This window comes from Phoxinus phoxinus, assembly GCF_949152265.1.
Source record: "Phoxinus phoxinus genome assembly, chromosome: 11".
Classification (NCBI taxonomy): domain Eukaryota; kingdom Metazoa; phylum Chordata; class Actinopteri; order Cypriniformes; family Leuciscidae; genus Phoxinus; species Phoxinus phoxinus.
Window position 1 is genome coordinate 20,706,537 of NC_136886.1, and position 22,794 is coordinate 20,729,330.

Genomic DNA, 22,794 nt, shown 5'->3' on the forward strand with positions numbered 1-22,794 from the left:
TGTGGGAGCCTATTTGTTGATCGTCTTGGTCAATTGTCCAAGTGAAGCTATACAATTGCATGGAAATTGCTTGGTGGAAACTTGCAGAATGGTTTAAGAATGGGCAACAACCTAGGAACCAGAACCATGTATGCCTGTGCCCAAATGTTGAATTATTAAAGTGTCATGAAAGTGTCATTGCTCTAAAAAATTAAAAAATACCTAATTTCCACTTATGAATAAACTAAAGTACCTTTAGTGCTTTCAATGATGTGCAGTCTGTACATATCTGTTCACATCTCAAAAGATGTGTTTTGGGGGTTTCAAGACCCTTTGAATGTAACTCTAATATTTTTCCAATGAAACTCCCAATAGCAAACTGATCTTTGAGCCAGAACTCTAGAATATTGCCCGTTAGATATACACAAGAACAATTATATCTCGTTTAACCACTAGTCTAGAGACACCAGAGCCAGCTCAAACATCAGAAGCACTAGCCGAGGAAAAGCTGTTCCAGTCGGGGTTATTGAGCGTTGAACACCCAGTGATCGACTGGATCTCACAAATCCGAAAACGCCAGATACATTTTTCAAATAGGCACTATCTTTATAAATAAACCACAGATTTGAGCTTTAAACAACTACATTCTCGACTGAAACACTCTTAGAATTACATTTCGTGACACGATAACAGTATTTTGATATTACGCAGGTTTTCTCCTCTGCTATTGACGCTTGCTGGTGGTGCAAGGCGCATTCAAGTACACATCCGGGGATTTGAACTGGACTTGGCTAGATGTGAACTTTGAATTGGAACAGTACTTGGGCAGCGACTGATGACGTTTCACAAGTCCACAAGAACACAAGTACAGACAAGAACGCATATTGAGAAACGGCCAAGGTTTTTCCTGGTCTGTGGCGGAATTGTTTTCTGAAACTGCAAATACCACCAGGGAACTTTTGCGCCGGAATACGCCTCGTCTTTCCGCTGAACCGCCCCGGGAGAGCAAGTTCATTCCCTAATTTACCGACGTGCTTCTGGAGGGAAAAGTCTGCTGTGCATCGGGTGCAAAATAGGAATGATGTGTCGGTGTAAAAAGTCAATTGCGCTGGGTGTTATTAAAGTGTATGTAGTAACGTGTAACTACGTCTCCTTAAAATAAAGTGTTACCAAATTTCTTATATTTGGTATATCCACTTGTGCTCAAGCTGACTGTTGACACTGCATGTTTTTTTTTGTGATAAACCTGATGACCTAAAGGGGATCCTGTAAGGAAGGACATCTCTGACCTTGGATCAAAGGACTTAACATAACACAATTTTGCATACATTTTATTAGTGACCTAGAAAAAGTGGAGATACAGAATAGTGTAATATACATCTTTACTTTCAATGTGATTTAGGATTCAATTGCATATATTTTCAGTTTTTTATTTAAACGTAATTATGACCATTAAAAAAATCCTTACATGCATCTGACAATAGATTAAACACGCAGAACAGGTGTAATGACACCTTCATAAGTGATAGAAGGTACACCCCCCCCCCCCCTCTCTCTCTCTCTCTCTCTCTCTCTCTCTCTCTCTCTCTCTCTCTCTCTCTCTCTCTCTCTCTCTCTCTCTCTCTGCCCAATGGTCATTATCCTCTTTTCCCTGTTCACTTCCAGGTTCTTGAAACAAAGACAATCCTTATTAGCTCCTCATTATTCATTTAAATCCATGAAAGCAATCAATTAAACTTAAGTGTGCAATAAATCAGATTAACCAGTCAAGTCCCAAAACACCATAAAACCAGCACTGGGCTGATTTCCCATAATTAGTTTGATGAGAGAGGCTGAGCCACAACAGTGACAATTTTTTTAAATACACGTTATGGCTTATTTTATATAATTAGGTGTTACTTTTCATGCGAGAATTTCCTGTGGGAAGTTTTAATGTATCCACATTTAGTTATATAAGTCATTATTTATTTTTATGTAATTCAATAGCCTATGTTGTGCTGATTTATTTTAATTTCAAAACAAAATAGCTAACATAAACAAAATTTCTTTTTTAAATTTTCTTTCACTAGCCCTTTTTGTCCCATGGGAAATTACAACAACCCAGAGCCTGGATCCTGCATGAATCTTCTCTCTTTATCGTTTGTAGCCTATTTCAAAATCTCACAGAACACTAAACAGTGGCCAGGGTCCACACAACATGGGATCAACCCTGGATGACAGATAGATAGATAGGCTAGATAGATAGGCTAGATAGATAGATAGATAGATAGATAGATAGATAGATAGGCTAGATAGATAGATAGATAGATAGATAGATAGATAGATAGATAGATAGATAGATAGATAGATAGATAGATAGATAGATAGATAGATAGATAGATAGATAGACAGACAGACAGACTATGTTTGTTTGTGTACAGACCGTGCTGTGTTCTCAGCTGAACGCCCATTCCAGCCCTTGTGAATTCAACTGGACGCTTTGGAACCTTTTATGGGCGGTGCTCCGCTCTAAAACCAATGCGCTTGCTTATTGGTTGGTTAAACGTCATATGGAAATGACTTCAGTGGCGAACCCCCTCCCACCGTAGTTGAGTTGCACGTCTGCTGTGTTGATACCGAACCGAACAAAATGGCTGCAGAGCCTTGATCCTAACTCGACACACTCTCAGCGCTTTCTCCGGACACTCCGCACTTATACCTGGATATTTCCGCTGTCATTTTAAAAACGTCGCTGGATTTCTTCACACGACTGCAGTCAGACTGCTTGCCACATCGCTCGCTGTCTTTATTTTTGCACTTTACTGAAGCAGCTCGCATCGTATCTGTCAGTCTACCAGACAGTAGCAGCTTCTAACTGCCCTCTTTTTCATTTTGCACCATAGATCAGATGCTATTACTGATGACCAATTTATGCCACTGTACTTAAACTGCCTCGCCGTTTTAATGTATTTTTTTTCTTTTCGAAGGGATTTAGTACCGTCAGGTAAATGTCGTCTGATGTTTTTTCAGCATGCAGCATCCATCTATAATCTCCAGCAGAGCCCAAAGCTCTAAGTCTGCATAGGGATTTTCCTTTGCATATTCAATCTTGTGTTTATTTTCATTCTGCTGCCTTTTTGGGACACTTTCGGAAGTTCAGCTGCTCATTCCGTACAGTATTAGTTGGTTCTGTCTGTTTTTACGGGTATTTCTTTTTCGGAAAAAAGGCCTTTTCGTACCGCTGTACGACATGCAACACTTTTTTACTGAAAGCTGCCAAAGCTCGACTTGTGAATAAAAAGGTAAGTTGAAATATTGTCTCTGTCTCAACCTATTAGGCTGTTGACTCCTAACATCTATGACGACAAACATCTAGGTAGGCAGCTCACTAGATTTAATATTTGATTTAATATGTGATCATACTGTATCTAAAACGGACTGTGAGTCTAACCCTTTAGATGTGTGTTAACGTTTACCAGTTAAATGTCTCGACTGGTAAATTACCTAAAAGCTTGTAGGTTCCAACTCAGCGACTAGAGTGACCATAAAGAAGCTTAACCAAGTTACTGCAGCAGACAGACTGAGCCTGTAATGTGTTTACTGTTATTTACTTTGGGTTAATGCTACTGATAAATGGCTGGTTTAGATTTTTCCAAAGTTCTACTGCTAATCTTCTATTAGATCCCTTATTTAGACTGAAAGTATCCTTCTATTCTTTTTGCTAATCGTTCTGTCTGTTTGCTTTTTTATTTATTTATGTATCTAGATACACGGTGCTGAGATAACGTTACGTTAATTAGCCTACCAAGCTACCACAGTTGCATAGTAGGCTAATAAACTGAGTCTGGTATTCTGTTGCAAAGTTTATTATGATAATTACTCTGTAAGGGGAGTAAAGCTGTCATCGAAAAAATTCTGTAAAATGCAACAGCAATTGTGTGTTTTCCTGTGCTGAGGTGTTACAAAATGAAGGTCTTGATGGACGCCTGTTAAAATAATAGAATCTGTGAACAGCTAATATTGTGCATCTGGTCCTATTACACATTACAGTTATAACCCTCCAATTAACAGGTTCATCACTGCTGCCACATTCCTTCCTTTAGCTACTAAGGAGATGTATGAATTCACCAGGATGTTACATTTCTGTTGATTATATGGTTTCCAGCAGAAAGACACAACGAGGACAACCCTTAAGTTCAGTGGCATATGTTTTACAGTAAAGAGAAGATAAATCAATATGACTGTAAAGTCTTGGCTTTTTTGACGTTCAGCTGTTTATACCCAGGGTCATTTGGATCACCTTGTGAAAATAAATAAATGTCTCTATTATTTGCTAATTAGCCTAGTTCAGAGAAGTGTGATATTTTTGCTTTTTAAGATGTAAAACAAAAAATGAAACTTCAATATTTTTTGGAAATCTTTGCTCATAGGTATTTAGATTTATCATCTTACTCTCCTGATATTCTAGTACTTTTTTTTGTCCATATAGTCTACATAATCTTTTGTAGCTTGTGTGCATAATTGAGAACCATATTTTCATTCTTTGATCTATTTTTCTCTCTTGAAAATCATGTCACACTTGGCTGATGCTAGTGATAAAATGAATTGGGCAATTCACTTGTAATTCATAACCCATCTACCCTTTGAGTGTGTGCTACTCACTCTTAATTATAAATCACACCGAAACGGGGAGCTCCTTTGCTCCAATACACCGAGATTCAGCTCCCCCCACCGCCTGGGTCTAAGGAACCACTGCCCCTCCTGCTGCTGCAGAGGATTGGGGTCAAAGCTTGGAGGCGTGAGACGCTAGTGTTCAGCTTGTGTTAGAAAGGCAAAAAGGGCAAGCCATATGGATGAACGTTCTCACTCTGGACTGCAAGGTTACACACAACCCCCTGATCTGCAGAGCTTGTAAAAGCAGACTAGTGGCTAATGTTTGGAGGCAGGAAATTCCTTGTCTTTCATGGGATTTTCTGTTTACATTGTGGCTTTCTATTTGGTGTCTAGCCCTGCTTTATAGGTGGACATAATTTAATCTTGGTCTCTGTGGCTGAGCGCTGCCTCTGTCTTGCTCTGATAAAATTAGAGCACATTGTTCTTGTCTGCTCAGATTTCAAAGGCTGGCTGTGGTGAACTCTTCTATGCTGGAGTTCAGTTTGCATTTCTGTAAAAGTAGCATCATTGCTTGATTTTCAAATTTATTTTCAAGTTATTTTTCCTCATCCAGTTGTGTACTACAAACCACATATTAAATTAAATTAAAATGAAATATCTCAAGAGGTAAAATAGAGCTGCTCTGGCATCAAAACCCGGGTTAATAGTTAGCATTTAACGGAATTCTTTTTTTTTTTAACCGAATTCTTTAAGTAGATAGTTAGTAGGAAATTCCTCCCTGATGTCAAATTTAAAGGTGATCATTACAAGGTCTTTCCACCCATATTTCTTTCATTACCTCATCACACAGTACAATTCAGTTGAACATTGAACCCTCTGATGTAAGAGGCTGAAATCCTCTTGTCCGTGTGAGAATGGTGTGCCATGCAGCATGACAGGATGGGGTACGGTTAAGGGAAAGAGTTGGAGAAGAAAGGATTTGTGAGTGTTGGCTAGTGTCCCAGAAAATGTCCCTTCTGTGATGAGGTTCCAGGGCATTTTGCTATAAAGCTTAATGTCTCTGATATTTTGGTTTTGTGTATGGTGCTTGTTTGTGGATGATTGCATTTCAGATTCCTAACTAATTTTGTTTTAATCCTTGTCTTCTGTTTGGAGTCTGAGACCCCAGGGCCCTGTTAATAGGTCAGAAAACATACATGATTTTAAATGATCAGGTTGAGGTTTAATGACTTATGTTTTGAGAAATGATTATTAAGAAAATGTCAGTTTCACAACATTCTTTAAATTACCATTTAGAAAAATATTTGTATGTGTATAACATGAATAAATGTACAATTTGTCAAATTGGTCAATGTCAGAGGAACACAAAGATTGTTTTAGTTTTTTTTTTTGTGGTTTGTAAGTATAGTGGAGGGATAGTTTTTATACATGGCTCAACCTATAATAATTAGTTTTTTCTATTCAGTTTGGTACAGTTTTTTTTTTTATTGAAATATAGTTTTAATTACAATAAGCTTATTTATAATATTATATATTTTTCACAATGATAATGTAACCCCTGATATTGTGTTAATACAAAAAAAAAACTGTTGTTGTAGAATAATGGTATACGATGCAAGACATGAGTGGTTTGTTTTCAACCTATTCTAACTGATGTTTCCAACATTATCACAAATTATTCTTAGAATAATACAATTCTTAGAATGTGTTAGCCGGCTGTAACTTCACCATGCAGCCAAATACTATAAATAAGTTTGCAAGGGTTAAAAGACATGTATTTGATTAACGAATGTCAGCGGTAACACAGCATTGGCCCATCAGGGCATGTGACAGTTTTGTCAACTGCCATCAAGCCATCCCTATCATTGAGCCCTAATGTGTTGTAAATAATGGAAATGTGCTGTCGTGAGGAACGGCAATGAGAGTATTCCTCTGAAAGCACCATCATAAATGTTAAAATTCTGGGCCGAAAACGAAAATTCAGGATGAAAATTCCCCAAAAATGCCAAAATACATAATAAATTAATAGCCTAATCAATTAATTATTCAAACTTAGTTAATAATCACCGGTCAAATAGCAAAAACTGATTGCACATTTAAACACTTAACATTTTAAATTGCAATTAAAGCAAAGTTTTTATATAAACTTTTTAATAACAGAATTGTTTCTCCTCCAGTTTAAATTTAGGCTAAATGACAATAAGCTGTAATAGCTTGTTTCCATGACAGATTTATTCAAACATATATGCTAAATAATTAAGACATCTCTAGCAGGTTAAGTAAAAATATAATGAATAGGCCTATGTAGTACAGCCTATATTTAACAAAATGCTCATCTCTTTTTTTTCCAGCTATCTAATGAGTTTATGGACATTGAATAGCTTTATTGAGGTAAATGTAATGTTAAGTGACGTATAGCCTACAAGCTGGTAGTGTTGTCACGATACTAGAATTTCTAACTTCGATACGATACCTTGAAAAATATCGATATTCGATACCATTTTCGATACCACAGAGAAAAAAACTGCCACAATATTAAGGGGGTATTTTTTTTTATTTAAAGCTAAATATAACAAGTCTAGAACATGACAATGAGATATATTTTACATGAACAAAAATGTCCTGAGTTCTATCTGTTAATATTTTTTTATTTGACCAGGGCTAACATGACCAGTTGTATTTGTATAACCTACTGTAATCAAAGATTAAAATATAGCCTACTGTAGTAGGCCAAAACTGTTTTTTTTGCTTTTTACTGTAAAAAAGCACTCAACAGTATCAAATTGGAGGATAGAGTGTCAGTAATGTATAATAATAAGATTAAACATTCAATTTTCAGTTAAAGGCATTTCATTATTGAATTCAGAGATGCCATTGTCTAGCTGTCTAGTTTAATTCATATCTGTGTAATCAAATTGATGATAATCGCTAATGAAGGCAAATTGCAGAATTAAATAATAATTTTCTGAATAAAGTTAAATAGGCACAAGTTAATTTACATTTGACCACAGTTAAAATATTTAGTCTACTTGTCGGATTCCTCAGTCAGATTATGTTAACTTTAAGAATTACGGTGAAAAAAACGACAACACAGACTCATATCAACAACAATACTAGGCCATCTTGGTTAATGTTTCAGAAAAGTTAAAATGAGAAGAATTAAAGTGTTTCGTTTAGGATTGTTTTTAGCAGTGGGGAAAGGTCTGTCCAAACAACAAACACCCCTGATGCTGAGCGTAGCCTATGCTTGCTAAATGGTACCCCTAGAGCCTGCTCCTTAAGTCTGTTTTCACCTATAAAATAATAAAAAAAAATGAGTGATGTGAGGGATTATTGATTGTCAAACAATCTTTTGGGTGCCCGCAGCCCGCTCGCAGTGTGAAGCGCGTGTCCGCGCTATTCTCCGACATGCCCGCTCGCGGTGTGTAGCGCGTGTCCACGCTATTCTCCGACTCCGACATGCCCGCTCGCGGTGTGTAGCGCGTGTCCACGCTATTCTCCGACTCCGACATGCCCGCTCGCGGTGTGTTTTTACGCGTGTCCGCGCTTTTCTCCGACATGCCCGCTCGCGGTGTGTAGCGCGTGTCCACGCTATTCTCCGACTCTGACATGCCCGCTCGCGGTGTGTTTTTACGCGTGTCCGCGCTTTTCTCCGACATGCCCGCTCGCGGTGTTCTTTATTAATCAACCAAAGCCGGTCGCGGGGGCGCCGCCCTCGCCATCTTTCCATTCACTTCACTTTTGCTATTTAACCAGAGCGAATGAGACGAGTGCGTCACGTGTGGTGTTTGTCAACGCGCCTTTGGGGAGAAGTGAAAGTGAAAGCTCGGCTAGTATCGATACTTCGGGAAATTAGTATTGGTACCGTTCAGATATTTCAGTATCGATATTTATCGAAATATCGATATTTTTGACAACACTACAAGCTGGTTTATTTACGTCTTTCTCTGGTTGAAACACTAATTGAGCAATTACATGAGATGGGATTTATTTTGGTAAGTTGTAATGCATCTTTCAAAATACCTTCTCGTGTTCACTGTTCACCCATGTGTATTTTTTGCTGCAACTAGTAGTAAAGAGGAGATGAGATGATCGGTTCACACGCGTTTGATCTGTGCTGCCGCTAGAACTGAGGCGGCTATAGTGATCTGTCATGCTGCATTAAATGGCACAGAAACGACATTACTGTTGTAGCTAATCCACGTTGTGTGCACAAAATAGACGCTGAACACAGTTAAAGCGTTCCATCGAAGAAGAGCTAATTTAACGTCTGTTTCGGTCACTGATTTCGGCCATCCAAAACCATTTTCGGTAGCTGAAATTTTGGTCAGTGCCTAACACTAAGGAGGATATTTTTATACAGTGGTTAACATTTTTACTTGTCCTGCCAAAACTTTCACTGCCCCACCCAAAAAATATAAATATAATAAAATTAATTGTTGTTGTTTTGACCCATGTAACATTGTATTCTAATAAATAAGCCACCACATTTTTAGATACGAGTGAAATTTCACAATTCTTTCTAGATTCCAATTTCAATATCACAGCAAGCAATACTAGCCTCACTAATATAAAGATCAAACATTGAAAACAAGTGAATCTTCACTGATAAAATGACAGAGTCTGCATCATATTGACTGTATAAATTAAATATAGATTAATCCTTGTTATGAGCAGTGAATGATTTTTTTCTTTGTCTTATGTTATTTGTTTAACACAATGACACAGATGGCAGAAGGCTAGGCTGCTGTCACTTTAAGACCCAATGCAATATATCAGGGGACTAGGTGATAGAGACATCAAACAGAGCACATATTAAGCATATAGCCTTCAGTATTATTAGACACTAACTATTATAATTAAGAATAACTTGTATTATAAGACAGTAGATCAGGACTATGCACATTATTGTTGTTGCAAATGCATCACTGTCTGTGTATTACTTTTCATTGTTAAGAAGGTTTATTGCATCAGAATAAACAACATGTTGCAATGTTAGGGCTGGGACCAGCGCACACACCAGGGTCTAAGGCAATTAAACATAATAAGAAACACATTTATTACATTTATTATTTCACATTTAGAACAGAAATGGAATGATGTCTATAGACAAAAAAAGTGCTGGCAAAACAAAATATAGGCTAGGCTATGGTTTACACCCCAGCCATCATATTTTTTGCTAGACAGACTTTGTTAAATGTTGCTACCTCCAAAAAAAAGAGCACACTTTGAAATAGTCAAATTTTCATCAGGCAGTCATTTGGCATGGACCAATCACTGAATAGATTTCCTTATTTAAGAATATTCCCAGATATATTCGCATTTTTCCAACATGTCTTATTTACAAAAAATTATATTCCATATTTATTTTTTAATTTAATCTATGTTGATTATATGAAAAGTGAACAGCATGAGTAAGATAGGATCATAAGATATGATTTTGACCACTTTATTAAGTTTTGTTTTGTAGAAAGCCTTTCTTTAAATTGAATTTCGTTTTTGTATAAATTGTATCTTAATTTTAATCACTGTTTCATCAACCAATTGCCTGGAATTGATAAATAAGAAGCAAATATAGCAGACATATAATCAGGAGGTGGAGGCGCAGGCACGTCCTCTTGCATTGCACGTGAACTGGAGCTCGTCTTATAAATGAACCGAAACTCGGCATAGGCTAGGCCTACTTGCCTCACAGACATGATAAATAATTAGAAAGCTTGAAATGTTCACTTTTAAACGAAAAGAAACGGACTACTCTCTGCTTATGTAATCCGTATGAAATGTGCATTTCGTAAAGAAGACTGAGGCCTACTCTGTGAAAATATTTATTTATTTTTGTCCCTGTGCGCCGATCGTTATTCTGGGGATACAACATAGCCAATAGGCTATACTAGGGACCGTTATCTTTGCTGCATTGGATCAGTCTCCTTTCTAGAACAGCCAAGAGCTTTCTAGAACAGCCAAGGACCATAGACCTTAAAACAATCAGCGGATGGCGGGCGGGTGCGGTTTTGAAAATTGGTTAAAAAAAACGTTGGTGTGGGCGGATGAGTTTTGTGATGCGGATGAAATAATAGCCCATCCGCGCAGCTCTATAATGGAATGTTATTATGTGTCATGGAACATTGCGCTCCCCAACTCGCGAAAGGTCGGATTTGCTTGATACGTTTTGTTTAGAAAACCTTGAATCCATGTCACTAGAATCAATTAATCCATGTCATTAGACACAATTTGTTGTGCACACATGTGCAGGCCAATGTTGTTGTTTTTTTTTGCGGTGATGACGGTGACAAGCTCAGACCCGTGGTAGGCGTCACGTGACTGCGGTAATGCGGTAACCGTCCCAGCCCTATTGTAAAAAAAAAAAAAATCAGTTCATTAGTTGTTTGCAGTTGTTGTAAATGATTTTAATGGATTTGCAGAATCAGATGGACAGTGAAATAAAGTAGCACGGTAAGATTACTTTATTCAAATTAATTCAAATAAATTTAATGTGTGAAAGAGAGAATTACCTGTCTGTTCAGCGTCTCTATGTAATAGTGAAGCTCTGAGTTTAATTTACAAAAACAACCAAATCATCACCTCATTGCTGCAAATAGACTTACAATGTTGCTTTATGTAGCGCGAAGCGGTTTTATTTTTACAATTCATGGGGCAGATGTCGCAAATAAGTTTATATGCTCCTGAATGTTTCTCTGTGCGCAATATTGATATATATATATACCAATATTAATGTTTCCACCTCAATAGTGCGAGCGCATACAAGCATGTTTGCTTTATAATACAACATTAAAAAGCTATCTTTGTTGGTGGAATTGCAAGGGGAATTGGATATACATGTTTAGACGTATGCCAGACGTCCAGATATTGGATATGTATCTGATTAAAAAACACATTTGGAAGTGGCTCAGAACGGATGTGAAAAAAATGGATCTGATGCACTTTTTTTTTTTTTTTTACACAAGTGCAACAATTTCCGATCTGTTTAAAAAAATCAGATTTTTTTTGTGCCAGTGTAAACGCAGCCTGAATGGAAAAACAAACAAACACTTGAATGTTTAAATTGACGAGACTTAAAAAAATGTGCAATTATCAACTTTTGTGATGACGCAGATCTGGCAAGTGACAATTCCATCAACTGTCCAGGGCTGTGTTTCCCGATAACGTTGTCTCTTAGACTCTAAAGGTATACCTTTTCTAGGCGTGTTCCCCGAACTAGGCCTATACCTTAGGAGGTTGCTTACCTTCTTACGTGCGACGTTACCAGGTGCTATTCATGGTGGTGGTGCTGGATTGTTTGATATTGATGGCTCAAGAATCGACAATTCACTCTATGTATGCAGGCTGCTTCACTCCGTTATGTGAGAAAGCGGTGTTCTTTATAAAAGGAGCGTTTCAGAAATACTTGAAATTGCATTTATCATGACTTATGGGATCTTATAAAAGTAATCCAGATTGCAAACTAAATCCAACTCTGGATATTTTATAAAATTTCTAAACGAGTGCGCGAACCCGCGTGCAACCTCATGCCCAAACGTTTCATGCCTCAACCCGCTACACTAACTGGCAGTATGCCTTCACTCGCCTTTGAAAGGGTCATTTATATTATCAGAAATGATATTTGCCATAGTGTCTTCATTTACTCCACAACCAGATTGCCCAGAAGCCGCATCACATTATTGGTGTAAATCACTAATTTCTGTTATTGGATGACCTACTCAATAAAAGCTCAACACGCGAAACATATAATCAACAGCTACTATGGCGGAGAAAAAAGACAGAAAGTTGAGAACCGCCAGCAGCTGAAATTCAGGGCTGAGAGCTCTGTCGAGTTTGTCTGCTGAATTTGCTGCCGTGGCAGGCAAATATATATATTTTTTGTATTGCAGCTTCTGACATGGTAGCCAGGGGACTAAAGTTTTCATGGATTTAATAATGCACATACACTAAATGGCTCCGCGGACGGCGCCGTCTTTTAGCCTTTAACTATTCGCTGTATCGCTGCCATAGTTTGATCAAACTCCCCACCACAATCATTCCCTTTAAATTGCCTGGTTTGCTGGTATTTGGATAATATAATTAAAAAGCTAAAAACCATTAGTGTAATAATAATTTTATTATTTGCATGAAAACACTTCAATTAGCTTAATTGAACACTGGGTGTATTAAAACTTCAGAATTATATTCTTATAGACTGTCAACAGTGATAAGGTATAGCCTAGCTAAGAATTGTCCAGACCAACCTTACAAACGGACTTACAGAAGGTACACTTTACTAAGAACGTTTCAGAAAACACGTAACGTTAAGGTATAATTTAAGAAGGTTTCAGGAAAGCCAGCCCTGAGCATCTTTCACATTTGCCCCAGACCATCGGGCAATCCTTATTGACAAGCCCTGTTTGGTGCATCTCTAAATGTGAAATTGAGAGGAAAAGAAACTTCAAGAAATCTGTAGTTTAAGATGGAGCAGAAATCTATGCTGTCTGTATTCAGTTCTTTTCTGTTTTCCTAGATTTTGGTTTCAAGAATTTAATCTGATTTCTGGATACGTTAGTATTGTCCTGTGAATTGATTCAGTAGTGCTTAAGCCCTCAGACATACTATTAAAAATGAGCGTTAGGTTTTCCTTTCTCTGTTTATAAAAACTTGTTTGCCTTATTGTGCTTTGTACCCATGACAGGCTGTCAGAGGCAATTGTCTGTTCTTCTGTGTGTGGCCTCTGCATTAGCTGTCAGTTTAACCGTCAGCATGAAAGGGAGAATCATTTGGGAATGATATTGACTCCATCTCCTGGAGCTGTGTGATATCCGATTTCACTTTGATACATTTAATCAGAAAAGAGCTGACATTGATGATTTTTGCATTGATGCACGACAGAGCTTTTGTTCCTCTGTACGACAATCCTGGCTTATTTAACCTCAATTCTGCTATCTATCCAACTTCTTAAACATCACATGGTAAGGCCTGAACACAACATAGGGCTCTTTACCAACTTTACAGGTGCAGTAGTGATTTGGGTTTGGTCTCCATTTGGTTGCAGTAAGAGAATTGTTTACTTAAAATAGTAGCCTATATATCTTCTGTAATTTACTCACCATCATGTTATTCTAAACAATTTTTTAAATTTATGAAACACAGCACTAAAAGTTTAGCAAAATGTTGATGCTGTCCTTTTCCACAATTAAAGTGAATTGCAAGCACAATAAACCTGACTAGAATCGGAAAATAGGCTACTTTCCCTCAGACTGGAGACCATAGACGTCTCTCGAACTGTCACAATTTTGGTGCTCAGATCAAGTGGAGTGCACATGAACTGATCATCTCTTTCGCTTTACTAGTTACAACACAAAATTAACACGAATAAACATGAGAAGGTATGTTAAAAGGGACAGTACATCTTACTGAAATCTGTATCACATGTAATCGCTCAATCTGTGTTTCAACTGTAGAAACACAGATTGTGTTTGGTGTCAACCGGTTGGTGTCAAAACACAGGTGTCAATAAAACTGCTTGTAAAAAATCTCACATTTACTATCACATTTACTTCAGAAAAGCCATTCAATGTCTAAAAACTCATTAGTCGGCTAGTAAAAAATTAATTGGAGAGGAGAATTTAGCCAAATATGCACTATATTGCATGTTTAATGTAATTTTACTTAACCTGCTCTTCAATATTGAATGTATGTTTAAATAAATCCATCTTATGACAGCCACAATTTAAATGTTAACAAAAATAGTAGAAACATAATTATGTCAAAAATAGTGGTTTTAAATTTTTTTCAAGTTGCAATAGTTGTCAGGTACAAAAATTAAAGGGGTCATATGATGTTTTCTTTTTTCTTTTAGTGTGTTATGTAGCTCTTTGTGCATGTATAAGATCTGCAAAGCTCAAAGTCTCCCACAAAAAGGTTTATGCTAAGGTCTATTCTATCTAAAAGTGAAGGTAGATCCAGGCCTTGTTAAAATGCCTCGAACGATTTCTCCGTCTCCTACCTACTTCACTAGGTGGAAATATTTACATAATGACGCCCAAATCCACTCGTAAAGAAAGAAGGCGTGACTTCAAACATTTTATAACTGTCTTTATAATTGCTTTGAAAGCTGAAGCTTGCTTTTATGGTAAGGGGCATTACATTTCGGAAACACGCTTGAGGTGTTCGGCCAACTGAACTGGGTCAGTTGGCCAATCAGAGCACACTACGCTTTTCGGAAGGAGGGGCTTTGTAGAAATTAAGGAGTTTTAGAGAGACTGGGCATAGAGGAGCTACAATAATGTACAGTATGTAAAACAATTATGTATTTTTTTAACATTAAAGTATGTTGACCTATTCTATTACACCCGATACACAAAACAATGATCTTTGAAAATAGCATCATATGACCACTTTGAAGTAGGCCTAATTATATGTAAAATAACACTGCATAGGCCTGTTCTTAACTGTATAAATTATGTATGGATTAACCCTTATTAAAGTTACAAATGCTTTTTAGTCAAGAGCAGTGAGTGAGTTTTTTTCTTTGTCATTTGTTGTTTGATTAACATTAAAAACACAGACAGCAGCAGGTATATTTGTATATACAAAACCAGTGGCGGGCCGTGCATTTCACACCTAGGCCTTCAGTGATGTCCACCCGAATTAATAACTTTTAATAGTGTAGCAGCGCATGCACATACTCTCTATAATTGTTGTGAAATTACTGTTTTTATTTTGCACCGGCAGTTATAGGGTTAATGCGGTGAGTTCGGGAAAGGCCGGATAGAGAGAAACGAGCGAGTGAGTTCGGCTTTTGTGTACAGTGGTTCTTGCATTCCGATTATAAATTCAGAAACGGATCCTCATCCCTGTCTTATCCTTCAATGACTATAGTATTAATGTTTGAAAAAAAGAAGTTGTTTCGATCATAAATTTACAAGAAAATTAGGAAGAAAATCATATTCAGCACGGACAAAAACGGGGGCAAAAATGCATATACTCTCCAAAACTGATTTTTTTTTTTACACACAATCCATCCTAATTTCGTTCCTCAAAAAGTCTTGAATTACTTGGTTGTACAGGTTCTCTGTGCTTTTCAGTCCCAGCAACCTTTTTCTATCGCCATCGAGGTTAATGTGCTGAAAGTCGAGTCTGTCCCGTGTTATTTCTGTCATAAGTTTTAATTCGCTTTAGTGCTGAGAGTGTCTGCTCGATAGAAGCAGTAACGTTAAACAGGGAAAACACCGCAAAACATGACGACGTGTAACGTTACAGCCGACACAAGCTCTCACACAGATTTTTGAACGATATAATTGAGATCAGCGGGACTTTTGCCTTCAAAATCAGTCCTGGCATAACTTTACATTGCAGTCTGTTCTGTTTTTACCCGGACAGATCGATAGAGTTCCGAGACTCTGCGTAAGCTGGATAAGGGATTTTTTCCGGTAGGTTTGAACCTGCTGGTGGTCGAGGAAGGAAATAAACATTAATTTGTGGGTTGAAAAACTATAAAATCTACAGGTATATATTTTAGTTTACACAGTTCGCTACAGATGCGGTTAGGTATCTCTGACTACCAGTAATAATAGTACACACTCTGACCATCCAATCAAATGGCGTTAAAATGCTTACATTATTGTATGCCTGCTAGATGGCCCCGGTGAAATCAACTCGATATCTGATTGGCTGATTAAATCTGACCGATTATCTGATTGGTTAAAGCAACAGTTTCATTGCCATTCATTTAAGCTACAGGCGCCCGCACTATCGATTCTGAAGGCCTCAAAGCAGATATATTTGACCCTGGCAACACATGATGACTGAAATATGATTGGATAAAAGCACTAAAATAAATATACACTACTGGAAGCAGCGCACCCAAGAGAAAAGCTATGAAATTATGAGAACGGACTATTGGGAATAATTTAATACTCATTCATAAAAATATATATATTAAAGTACAAGTCAGTGATTCTCATATAGTGTTTAGGCCAGCAGAGAAGGCCTTGCTGGCCCTGACGGCCCACCACTGTACAAAACCAAATGCATGGATCCAGTATACTGTTACAAATGCATTTTATTTCTCTCAAGACTGGTATTTTGACAGTTTTGGGTGAATTTGGTCGGTAAAGACGTGAAAGCGAACTCAATTCAGTATTTGCATGCTTCTTGAGGCGCAGCTATCTGGGCGTGCGCTTTGGATGTGCGCACACAAAACTTTCCACAGCGCGCAAGTACCAAATTTAGTTCTCTTTTACGTCTTCTTGCACTTGAATATTTACAGTGGCAAGGTTTTAAAAATACGTGCAAATGATAAACTTTCGTAATGATGCAGCACTGGCCCCCGACATATCCTTCAACTGTCCAGAGCGTCCTTATTTTCAAGCCCTGATTTCTTATGCAGAACTAATGTGTGGCTTTAGACAACTTTATATTGTAAAGTTGTATGGACTACTTTTAGCTCACTTTAATTGTGCTTTTTTTCTATTTGGAGCTTGACCAATCTAGTCATTTATGCACATTTTGGAATATTCTTTAAAAATGTATCTTATGTTTTCTGTAGATGAAGAAAAAACTTGTACATGTTTTGAATGACATAAGGGTGCAATACTCAATGAATGTTTTTGAGAAATATTCCTTTTTATAGCCTATAGATCGGCTACTCAGAGAGTCATGTTGTACGTGACAGCCCAGCTTTCTAAATTTAGCAGATCGTGCACTCCCCCCTGTCGTGCATATCCTTAGCAGTGCTAAGCTGCTCTATAGTTGTAGTTTGAGAAGGCCTCTTGATGACCTGGTCTGGTCAGTGCAGTGCACTAGCAAGGGGAGCTGCAGGTTGCAGGAAGGTCAAAGGTTAAGTTTTCCCCCTCCCCTCCTCTGTGGCCTGCCAGAAGCACTTGTAAGCACAAGTGTAATGCTCACAGCCTCCATGGGTCTGGATATGAGCCAGGACAGCACACTCCGAAACACCACCTTTCAGTGTGTTTTTCTGTATACCTCCCCTGTTCTGCCTGGCAGGTTATGCAGTAACCACATCCCTCACAACTCTTCATCTTAAGTGTTGCTTCACCTAAGCTTGGTCATGCAACTTGGGACTTTTCAGGCAGCTTTATGTATGCACACTTACAAGAATGAGTAAAATAATGTGCAATGCCCACAATCCCGTGCTGCAATTCTTGCCCTGTAACACCAACACAATTCAACCTGAGTGAAAACAAGTGAGTGACAGGAGGTGGGTATGTAAACTCACTGTCGGAGAGGAGAACGAGCGAGAAAGTGTAGCTTGTATTGGTGTATTGAGAATCGGAACTGTTTAAAGGGGTGGTTGAGTATGATTTCATTTTTCTAACTTTAGTTAGTGTGTAATGTTGCTGTTTGAGCATAAACAACATCTGCAAAGTTACAATGTTCAAAGTTCAAACAAAGCAAAGGGAGATATTTGCTTTTAAAGAAATCGTTTTTTAAGGACTACAACAAACGGCTGGCAGGGACTACACGACATTCCTCACGGGTTAGTGACATCACCAACCCTAAAATTTACATAAACCTCGCCCCCGGGAACACGCAGTCCATGTTGAGAAGAGGGAGAGTTGTTGTAGTCGAGCACATTTGTGAGTCTGCTCAAGCTGTCAAATCCGTCTTTTCACATGCAATAGAAAGTCACTGTGCATCTCACAACAGTTCCTATACGAGCGATTTATAGATTATCATGACATAATATGCTAATTGAAGATAGTTAACGCCACATCAGCTACATAAATTTATCAACTAACCATTCAGAGACGTCCTGTTGCATTCTACTTGTTGTCACTTCTTCTTGAGTCTCTCCATCATTGTCTGACTCCGTTTAAACATAAAAGGCAGAACAGTTTCTGTCATTTTAGTGTGTGTCTGCGTGAGGTAATCGGAGCTGCTAACACACACACACAAGCTCTTGAAACCCCGCCCCCTGGGCAGAAAGCAGCACCTAATTTGCATTTAAAGGGCCAGACACAAAACGGTGCGTTTTTGCTAACCCTCAAAAAGTGACAACTTTAACATGCTATATACAAATATAATTTGGTATTTGGAGGTATTTTGAACATCAGAGATGTATTTTACATCTTGTGAAAAGGGCATTTTACCACCCCTTTAAGATATTTAATTATATCAATACTTGTCGAAAAATATATATTTTTGACAACACAAGGTAAAAGCTGAACTTTTTGGCAAAAATGCCACAATGAAAAAAGGCCACTGTGCATTAACATCAACAGCATCATATTTTGTTTTGCTTCTTTGCTGCATCAGGGCTTGGACACTTTATAATCATTGAAGGAAAAATGAATTAAAATGTGTATCAAGACAAATCAGGACAGCAGTTCATGATTTCAAGCTTTAGAGAGGTTGGGTGTGGCTAATGAGCCAAAGCACAAGTAAAGAGTGGTTAAAAAAGTCCTGACCTTAAGCCAGGTCAGATGCTGTTGGATAACCTAGAGAAGCCTATGCTATCATGAGAGCCCCAAAATAGTGATAAACTGCAACAGATTTGTGGGGAAGGATGGTCAAAATTCGCAAAAGTCTAAATCCTGTGACACACGAAACTGACGCCAAAAGAACTAGCGCTGATGAAAGCTGACTGTGTTGTCGCCTGCGTCGGGGGAAAAAGCTGCACTTGAACACACCGAGAGAACTACAGGCGACTGTCAGCTAGAATGCAGGTTCTGCACCTGCGTGTAAATGAGACAACTGTCTATTTCTGCAGATATATTCATTTATATTCGTCATTCAAAAAGGGAAACCGACGCTGCAGATACAAAGCAGTGCGTGCTTACTGTTTTGAATATCAATCCTGCTAAACACTTTCTTTATTCCACTCCGCTTATGTTAATATATTGAAATATTCGCCAAGGAACACTCCGGTAAGATGATGTAACATTAGAACAGCCTTCTATCTGTACCGTTTTGACTTTGCTCGCTGTTTTGCTATTATTCTCGTGCACTGTTTCGTTCACTAAGCTGAACAGCCAATCAGAATTCCCTCTTTCACCGACGGCCCGACGCTGAATCGGCCCAAAAAACCCGACGGCGTCAGACTAGAGCCAATAATGCGGAACACACCGGGAAAACTATGTTGGCCGACGCTCAAAAATGGTCCGACGTTGGCCAACTTTAGACCTTTAGAACCTGTATTTAAGTAGTTTTCACCAAAAAATTTATTTGCTGTAATATTATAACCCAGTGTGCCTATTTGAAGTACAAGGTGTCATTTTTTTGAGTAGTGAGTTTGTAAATTGAAGTTCTAAACAGACAGGAATAAGTGGGAATAAATTCTACTTGATATTGTTTAGAAAAAAAAGAAAGAAAACTCATGAATGAAATTATCTTGCACTTCAAACTTGAAAAATTAACTTTAATACATTTAGGCCTATACAAGTCTTTTTTTTTTGTGACACTTGAGCCTTTTTCTTACCCACGTTTTCCATGCGTTTTTAGAATCCAGCCATTCAAATGTTGTGCTCTCTGAAGCAGTTCCTATCTAATTGGAAGCATAGGCTGAGGCTCACATCACACTCCTGCCACTTCCATGGGGTGCTTATTTTCCACCATATAGGCCTACAAAACGCAGACCCATACTTGCCGTCTGCGATACAGGAACGGGCAGATGATCGCATCTTCTCTTTGGGGCTGCCATCCAGGGGAACACCTGTGAGCTGAGCAGCCAGCAGCTCCTGAAAGTTTTATCTTGTCCATGGGATTGTCATGGTGGATGGCACACAGCCCTTTGTGTAAAATGAAGCTGTTGGTCACTGTAGTGCTGGAAAATGGTCATGTACCACTTCTGTTTTGTTTGGTGGAGGGAGCACCAGCTCTTCCTTCTCGATAAGTCCCATTTGGTGCAGGTGTTGAAAGAGGAGAGGGCTTGTGTAGAAATTGTCACAGTAAATCACATAGCCTGGCCACAGGTAGTCTAGATTCACCAGTGATGTCTGATTGTATTTGTCTGTAATTAATGTGGGTTAAATTAAGATTAAGCAATCAAATCAGAAATCCAGATATTTTCAAAGCGTTTACAAGCTATTATATATGGGCATATAATTATGATTTGTCCTTGTATCCATTTAGTGAAAAACTTGTAATGATGTTTTCTGTTTGGGTTAAAAAAAATCAAAACCATTTAAGAGCAAACCTTTAAACTTACAAATATCGAATATGTTATTGAATATATAGTATATTGTTTAGCCCTACCTCAAATTTATCCAACCACATTACAGACTATATATTTTTACATTTATTGTACATTAACTGTATTTATAACTGTATTTTTGTTTGTACATTTTTGAAATGCATTTTCTGTAAAGCTGCTTTGAAACAATATGTATTGTGAAAAGCGCTATACAAATAAACTTGAATTGAATTGAATTGAATTGTAAGGTTGAGTAAATAAAACCTGAAATAAAATTGTATCTGTGCCAAAGAATAGAGAATTAATTGTTCTTGCCTTTAATAATAAATTTATCAGAAATAAAGATCACAGTATCTTTACATAATTCCTAGCTGGGACTGTATTAGTGCAAATTTCTGGAGCAGATGGTTATGTTTTTTGAACAGCTGGATGAATCGGCTTTGGAAAATTCTGGCACACAAAGGGTGTGGGATATTTATAAAGCTGTTCAGTGTCCCCCTCCACAAAATGCACCGGGGTAATTTCAACATGGGCCACTGCGATTTCCTATCTTCTAACTCTGGACCTCTGCCAAGAGGTAATGTGAATGGCAATCCCTCAAACGCCTGTGTTCTGATTGGCCAGCAAAAGTAGGGAAGAAATTACCAGCCAATGGGAGGTGTTTGGGCCTGAGGGTAAATCAGGACAGCTGACTAGCAACTAAGCATTAGTCCGGTCATAACATCATGGCTTTCTGCCAGTGCGTTGTTCTCGTATAATGCACTGTTGTCAATTGCAGTCTTCCTGTCTCACTGATTGACAGATTTTTCATTACAAACTGGCAACACTACAGGACACGCTTTCCATTATTTTGGTATATTATTTTGCTGTTCATGGATTAATACCTCACGTGGGACCTTTTATGTTTGCATTGTCAATGGAATGAGATCTTGTGTGTTGTTGGGTGGAAAATGTTTAGATTTGGGGTGTGATAGATTATGCAAGCTTACATTTGTAAAGATAAGAATCATCTGTCCATTAGTCATGAATGATACAGTGCAGTAGTGAGGTCCAAATACTGGAACTGACAAAATGTAGATGGTCCCCTGTAGCACAATCAATTTGCCAAATCAATGCACAGTCAGAGTTTGAGGTTATTTTGTATTGGATTTGTATCACTGTAGTATAGAACTGAACTAGACTCACCGTAGAGACTGGTGTCCTCAGGTTGGCCTTGGATGTTAGTTATCATTGCTTTGATTGGTCTCAGTCTCAGAAACCATTACCAGCTTTCAGATACAGTAAATAAAGGCTTGATTAATAATAAGCCCTACCTCCACATCCTAATTTAGATTATTTTTCTCTGGATGAATGAGTAATAAAGCTGGATTTGCGAATCATAGTTCTTTCACTGTCTTGCTGGTGCTATACTCCGAGTCCATATTATAAGTGTGTCTTTGCTTTCATTTTGATTTCATTTTGAGCTCTTGCATGGTCTCCTGGCTTGGGTGGTGGTTTGATTCTACCATCCTGTCAATTAGTAACCATTCACCTGTGTTTCTTCTAGCTGAGAGAAGCTGAACATCACACGGAGAGAACCATTTGATGGAAGAAAAGAAAAAACAAGAAGTAGAGACAAAGAAGAACACTGCAGAAAAAACGGTCAGTTTATTTTAATTCTGTTAAAGTCCACGTGATATCAAAATTGCCCATATTTACTTTGTTTGCCTAAATTGATCGTTTTGTGGTGAACAATTCATCCATGCAAATCAATCCACACAAAAACATCCGTAACCACGCCCCTCCAACTGACAGTAGACAGGCTGAATGAAACACCTACTTTTCTAGATCCAATCAGGTGCTAGTTGGAAAAAAAAGCCACGGCCATTATTTTTCCTCATTTAGTATTCCGTTTCTCTCGGAAATACGTCACAACACTGAGATAAAGTTGGTTGCAACTTCCGGTTCACGCGGACTTTAAAAGAAAAGATAGAAAAAAACTTCTCACTGTCTAGCCAAAAATGCATATTATTATGTTTATAAGGACAATATCTGATGGATGTGTGACATAAACATTGTCTATTATTTTGCTTAAATTAAAC

The 22,794-nt window shown here is 38.0% G+C and overlaps 1 protein-coding gene across 2 annotated transcripts in view; it reads left to right on the forward strand.

Annotated features, from left to right (window-relative positions):
* Nucleotides 1–2,554: 2,554 nt before the first annotated feature.
* Nucleotides 2,555–22,794, forward strand: part of tnrc6c2 (trinucleotide repeat containing adaptor 6C2) — a 58,438-nt gene continuing 38,198 nt past the window's right edge. For both annotated transcript variants that reach the window (XM_079627598.1, XM_079627599.1), the window contains exons 1-2: nt 2,555–3,260; nt 22,260–22,354. In XM_079627598.1, coding sequence (XP_079483724.1) covers nt 22,298–22,354 — 57 coding nt within the window. In that variant the 5' untranslated portion in view covers nt 2,555–3,260; nt 22,260–22,297. The remainder of the gene's footprint in view (nt 3,261–22,259; nt 22,355–22,794) is intronic.